At 29.8% G+C, this 7214-nt stretch overlaps 2 protein-coding genes across 3 annotated transcripts; one reads left to right on the plus strand and one right to left on the minus strand.

Annotated features, from left to right (window-relative positions):
* Positions 1-432: 432 nt before the first annotated feature.
* LOC119663830 lies at positions 433-4629 on the plus strand (the record flags this gene model as incomplete). The annotated part of the gene is made up of 3 exons (XM_038073430.1): positions 433-605; positions 3133-3280; positions 4399-4629. Coding segments are annotated over 3 exons (552 nt in total), but the record flags the coding sequence as incomplete, so codon positions are not given.
* Positions 4630-5521: 892 nt separating this feature from the next.
* On the minus strand, positions 5522-6137 carry LOC119663831. 2 transcript variants are annotated; one of them, XM_038073432.1, is made up of 4 exons: positions 6102-6137; positions 5986-6047; positions 5727-5919; positions 5522-5644 (listed from the first exon to the last, which is right to left on the minus strand). In XM_038073432.1, the coding sequence occupies exons 2-4, from the start codon at positions 6041-6043 to the stop codon at positions 5596-5598; spliced, it is 300 nt and encodes a 99-aa protein (XP_037929360.1). In that variant the 5' UTR covers positions 6044-6047; positions 6102-6137; the 3' UTR covers positions 5522-5595. The 2 variants fall into 2 exon arrangements, with proteins under 2 accessions (XP_037929360.1, XP_037929359.1); XM_038073431.1 differs by lacking the exon at positions 6102-6137 and having other exon boundaries at positions 5986-6088.
* Positions 6138-7214: the final 1077 nt, after the last annotated feature.

Raw genomic sequence — 7214 nt, forward strand, 5'->3', positions numbered from 1 at the left:
TTACAACGAAAGCTGTTAAAACAGTTTTAATTTACATAAATAAGTAGAGCCCGAGCAAGGCTGCGTCCCGAAAATATCAGGCGGCTCTGTCGAGAATCTCAACAGTAATAAAAGCGGCTGACAATGAAAACCAATTAAAATATTTTCCATTAACAGAAATAAAAGTACATAAAAAATATATAAAAAATATAGAAAAAGTTTCATAAAAAAAATTAAAATTGTTTTCCTCAACGGAAACAAAAATCAAGCATTAATTCTGCGTACAATAAAAATCCAAACTGATTGCTTCTGCAAAAAATTAAAATATATCCTGTCATTTTTGTATATTACAAGCATAATTCTTTTGTTTGAGGAAGGTTTCAAAGCGCTTTTTGTTATGTATTTTTGTGTATGCAAATTTATTTTTTATTTAAATTTATTTTTTTCTCACAGAACGACAGCAAGACCACAGCAACAATTTTTTCCATACGCAACACAACACACAATTTATACTTGGAGTCGTGCAAGGACGGTTTGCGTCTATATTTGGAACGTGATAACACCACCGAAATGCTACCTGTGAAATTCAATTTATACGATTATCGCTGGCATCAAGTAGCCATCAGGTGAGTAGCATAGACAAAAATTGCTGTATTTTGGAATTTTAATATTTTTAAATTAAATTGTTTTGCTGTTAGTGTTTCCTATTTGTGGTATGGGATGACACTGCTTTGATATTGGAGACAGTAAGGTTAGGGACTAGGGACTAGGGATTTAAAATTAAAATTTATTACAAGTTAATTTAAGTAATAAATTTCATAAATAAGTGTGATTGTATAGATATAATCATATATAAAACTTTGGAATAATAAAAACAAATTTAGTAATAGCAGTTCTACTGTTATTTATTCTATAACTTTTACTAACATATTTACTGTTCATATTGTTTCAGGGATATACCTAGTTTCTTATAGCTCTTTTTGTTCTGTTAATGATAATGGATCTTCTGAATTTTATTGGATACTTTAGATTTCTTTTTTTCTTAGCTATCATACGTGTACCTCAATATTATTTTACTGATTTATTATATATCCATATGTTTGCATCTATTAACAGGTTGGTTTAATTTTACAGATTTATGAGAAAAGAATTTCATAACATATTTGTTAAATAAACCTGTGTATCGCGCACTACGTCTACACTGGCTAGACTTTAGCAAGTTTTCTGCATATACCCTTACGTTTTGACTAATACATACAAATTTTTCTTTGCTGACAAAATTCTAAAATATAGTATCTTTTAATTAAAATATAAAGATTTTGGTAAAGTTTAGTCATTGTGAACACTAAGTTATATATTATTATAGTTTTAATTCCTCTGCTTATGAATATCTGTACACCCTACGTACCATAAAGCATTCGGAAATTTTTTTAATGATTCGTTTTGACACATTTGTAATTCATTTATTAGCTGCGTTTCAGCAAATAATGATCTGATTCACTTACTCGCAAAACAATAACAACGCGATGAACTAGTAATTAATCTGATTCACGTCTTATGGTAGTTTAATGTGCAGTAACACCCGCAGCTTCTCAAATCCGTTCCTTCAGTGTAGTTTCATTAACGGCACATTAACGGTTGCTTAATAAATGAACCTCGTTTTGTAAGGTTCTCTGTTGAAAAGATAATACTCATAATTCATGAGATCTAAAACTCAAAACTTAAACAATATGGAAAGTATTGAAAATTGAGTGATTTTTACTTTTTATCAAAAATCAGCGTTCAATTCAATAATATTTGAATCAACTCAATTAGAATATAGCTACATATCTTTGTAATTTGCATATATAGTAGAAACTATAATATTCTGTTCCTAATGATAAAACGTTGGTACAAATGTATAAGAGGAGGTAAAGTGAATGTAAATCGATTTATTATAAGTTGCTATAAGGATCACGTTAAAGGCACTGCATTATTGCTATTGAATAATAGGCTATGAATGCACGCCGACCTAAAAGTAATGTTATACCACTAAAGACCCAACTAAAACAATTCAACAACCCAATATTAATAAATCTCGTAACTGCTATTTGATTTGAGACTAAGATTCCGCTTCCAAGGTAGTCAAGTCTAGTCTTGCCGCCGCTGGGCAGTTGCATAGAATAAATTCTATACTTTCCTTCTCCTCATGACAGAGTCGATAGAAATCACTTTCTACTGCACCTAAATTCTTCATGTAAGAAGTTCAGTGTAGAGTTTAATATTATTTCTGCGAAAGTTAAGCATTGCGTCAACTACTGAGGTGTACACGATCAATGAATCTTCTTGATTACCCAATGCCTGATTGGGCTTTCCAGTGTTCAAGTAGATTTTATTTCTCCCGTTCACATATTAAGTTATTTGTGAAACTATTTGTTACGACGCAGAAGGGCTCTGAACCAATGAAAAGAGTAAATACACGATTGGTAAATCTTGAGGCAAATATGTAACAGTTGAGATTAATTTAAAACACTCTAGATATTTTACCAGATTAGCAAGATTACTCTGAAAGGAACAGCTGTTTTATATGACTGGCCAAATAAAGTGTGCTTGATTCGCTATATCTATTCATGAATCATATAATTGTCTACTAACACTTCTAGGTATACAAATTTTAGATTATTCTTAAAATGTTCGATTGGGTTACAAAATATGACAGTGGGAGTTAGAAAAATATTTGGTTTTTTTTGTTAAGAGATTAAATCTTAAGATTAATTCTTAATGTCAAATAAAATGTGTTCATATTGCCATTGTCAAATGAACTATACTTGTCACATGTTGCTAAGAAAAGATCCTTTTTGTATGTGTCTATATCGTGAGTTGCTTCAGACATGATCTTTTAATGCAAGTTCGAATTAAATTAATTGAATACCTTGGATATATAAATAATAAATGGTTAAAAAATAATATTCTTTTTTTTTATAATGTCATAAAATACCATTAGTAGTTTCAACAAAAATGCTCACTTTTGTCTTTTTATTTAATAAATAATCCTCAACCTTTTTCTTTTTAATTTTGTTAACGTGGTGAGATACTTATTGTGTGCTGAGATACTTTTTTATAGCTTCTGGCAAAAATGTATTTTTTAATATTTTCTTTTGTTTCACGTTTCAGCATACAAAATGGAGATTTTATTTCAGTTTTCGTCGACTGCTCCTGGACAAATAGTTTTATTGTTTCGAAACGTTTATTCTCGCTGCCTTTGGATGCGGATGTGGAAATTGGACGCGGATTTAATGTGAGTATTGGGAAATATTTTATTGTTTTGCCAAATGTTTTAAAAGTGATAAAATTTGTCAATAAATTTGTGGTTTGGTTTATTTAGAATTTTTGTTTACAATTTTTCAAATATTTATGTTTTTAAATACATATTTACATGGTTTAAGTTTTAAAAAAGCGAAAAGTACATTGTGACCGAAAGGTTTTCGGAGGTTCTCATTTAAAATTCGCGCGCTGTATATTTTTCGATATTTTAAGTTTATGTAGTTGGCACACTGTCCCTTAATTACTATGCAAAAATAGCGCGATCTGTCGGACAGTTCGTTTACGGCAGCTGTTGAAACCAGTTCACCTCAGTAGTGCGTTGCGAAAAAAACAATGGAAAAAAATATTGAACAAAGAGTTTGCATCAAATTTTGTTTTTCGAACGAAATTTCGTGTGCAGAATCGTTGCGAATGCTACAAAAGGCTTATGGGGAATCAGTTTTATCGAAAACTCAAGTTTATGAGTGGTACAAAGCCTTTCAGGACTGTCGTACGACCGTCGAAGACATGCCGCGTTCTGGACGACCTTCGACCTCTACCACCGACGAAAACATTGAAAAGGCAAAGGAAATCGTGTTCAAAAATCCTCATGTGAGTGTTAGAGAGATAGCACGAGAGCTAGGCATCGGTCGTGAGATGGCTCGTTTGATTTTGGTGGACAATTTGTGTATGCGACGTGTCAACGCCCGGCTTGTTCCGATTCACCTCAATTTGTTCAACATTATCAACGATTTTAAGGCCAAACATTCAATAAATACCATCGAACAGCCACCGTATTCACCTGATCTTGCACCGTGTGACTTTTTCCTGTTTCCCAACCTCAAATTACCACTCAGAGGAACGCGTTTTGAATCCATAGAAGACGTAAAACAGAATTCGCAGAGGGAACTCAAAGCCATACCGGAAAGCGCCTATAAAAAATGTTTTGATGATTGGAAGAACGTTGCCATTGTTATCGCTTTAATGGAGCAATTTTGAAGGAGATAAAATAAATATTGATGAAGATTAAGAATTTTGCGTTTTATTTATTTATGACCGGAAACTTTTCGGTCACAATGTAGGTTGCTCTTCATTTAAGTACCTTGTGATACACGACATTTTTTGATTTATTATCAGGCGCAAAAACAAACAACGCAGATGGTCTTCCGACCCGTGAACATGCCACGTATAATTGACGATAATGGTTTTCAAAGCTTTTTCATGGGTATCTTGCCAGACATATCGCCTCTAAATGCAAAACGCAAAAGATTCTTAAAAATGAAAATTTTGGAATTAATCAATGAATTAAATGAAGAACAGGAATCTGAAGAACATTTTATTTCATATGAAAGTGAAGAATCATTGTAATTTATGGAAATTGAATGCAAGGAATACAAACATGAGTAGGAGTAGGAGTTATCTTCTGCTTACTGATTAAATATATAAGCATTAAAAGTACTTATATTTATAGCTTATGCGTGTGATATTGTTCTTACTTATATTTATTATTGCATTAATAATAAGTGCAATAAATACAAAGTAAATATTTTTACTAATTATTATAACAGTAATTAGTACAACATTAAGTATTAATTTATGTATTATTCTTTCAAATTAAAGTATTACAATATATATATGAACTTCCAAAGAACTCAATCTTCCCAAAGAAATAAATAGTTCTAACTAAGTTATATTTCTATCTGTTAAATTTTAATAAAATATTTTCTTATATCAAAAATTTGATCATTTCAAAACCTACTTTGTCGTGAACGGGATAAACAGGTATCCTATGTCCTTCTCCTGGCCTTAAACTACCTCCCTGCCAATTTTCAGCTAAATCGGTTCAGCCTATATCCTTCTCCTGGCCTTAAACTACCTCCCTGCCAATTTTCAGCTAAATCGGTTCAGCCGTTCTTGAGTTATAAGTGGTGTAACAAAAACACATCTTTCTATATATATATATATATATATATATATATATATATATATATATATATATGTATTTTCACTGACGTATGGATGATTAAATAGATTATGTAGAGCAGAGTTGTAATAAAACACTCGAGTCATTAAAACCAGCTAAAATGATTTATGAAATGAACAATGTACAATTTTACTATGAAAGCATGTTATGCTTGTTATGTAAATGTAATAATAATGTTATATTACGCTAAAGAAATGTTTTAATTATAAGCATATGAATATTTTAATTATGTTTATTCAATATGAGAAAGTACAAAATTCTTAACTATTTACTTACCGCGACAAGGAAAATTTTTTTATAAGAACTCATCAAGTGCAAGCCAGCCGCCACCTACACGAACCATAACTGTGCTACGCAATATTCGCAATATTCGTAATTTTTGAGAGTCGAGTCGCCAAACTGTTTTATACAAAAATAATATTGTTTTAAATAGAAGATGGAGTATTAAGCTTTAAGATCCGATAATTAGTATTTTACGAACCCTATATTTCCCTTTGCCAACTTGAAATACGCGAAATTTTTGTCGACATGTGCAAAGGATAACAAGGCGTTTAACTTCATCATGTATTTTATCTGAATCAGTTGCTGGTTTGCGTTCTTGCCAATCGGGTCTCCACCATTACGATCAAAAAGATCTGCCACTGCACCCATTTCCATTCGAGAAGTGTCAAATTCTTTAAAAAATAAATAATAGGTATTCTACATTATTTAGTTATTCTACATTATATAAATAATCGTACTTATTATTCCATATATGAATTCGGCACGTGGTATTAAACCATTATTATCCTTATTCATTTTTCTAAACAAATCAGTCAAACGTGATTTTTTGTGATTCATATATGTATGTACATACCATAAGTATATATGAATATTTCAGGAAAAATATTTTAGGAAATATTTTAGGAAAAATATACAAAAACAAAGCCATGCATCATTTTCAGAAATATTGCCTCACATACTCTTTCATACAAAATCATTTAGAGTAGAATAAATAAAATGAAGAATATAAGAACAATTTAGTATTGATTATTTTTTTGTTACTAGCAAAAATTTGTTAAATTTGTAGTAACTATTTCTTTTGTTGGCGTGTATAAACAAATTTAAGGAAAATATTGCACACGCATTTTTTGTGTTATGCAGTTATTTTTATTAAATTTCACTGCAATGCGAACAACAATTAGAAATTTGTTTTGTTAAATTTTTTTGTCACTCTGCTTGCGGGACTTTGTTTAAATCACAAGATTATTGATGTAAATAAAGTCCCGTAATTTCATGGTCAATATTGTTAAAAAAATCAAAGTCGTCATGTAAAATACATACATATGTATATATATTTTATTTAATAAATTTTTTAGTCAAAATCCATATTCTTTAATAGATGACCCTATTAACTTCAAATTTTGTTAATAATTGCAATAATGATGAAATGAAATTTGTTAAAAAATTCAGCTTCAGTTTCAGTTTGAAGGATATATGCATGTATGTTTGACTAATAAAAAATATTGAATACTGATGATGGGTATAAATTACATATGTAAATAATATTGTTCAGTCTTCAATTAATTTCTACCGATATTAGTTTATTTAATAATACTTAGATGACACATCATTACTTTGCACACATCATTACTTTTGATTTCAGTTATTATTTAACGTGCTAATATTCTACATTAGCGGTTTTACAAATAAAGTAAATATAACAAATACAACTTTTGTTTTACATACATATGTATTTACATAAATAAGGTATAAAAACATTACACAAATAAATAATATAAAAACACAATAAACATATAAAACATACATTAAAATATTATGTATTCAATAATTATTTAAAAACACAATAAACATATAAAAGAAATAATAATAATATATTATTAATAAAATCCATCTTATTTAATGGATGACCCTGTGCGCTTCAAATCATGTTTGGTTTTGGTTTTTTCGTCTATGACTACAACCGTAC

This window comes from Teleopsis dalmanni, unplaced genomic scaffold (genome assembly GCF_002237135.1).
Source record: "Teleopsis dalmanni isolate 2A unplaced genomic scaffold, ASM223713v2 unscaffolded_contig_0960, whole genome shotgun sequence".
In the NCBI taxonomy this organism is placed as follows: domain Eukaryota; kingdom Metazoa; phylum Arthropoda; class Insecta; order Diptera; family Diopsidae; genus Teleopsis; species Teleopsis dalmanni.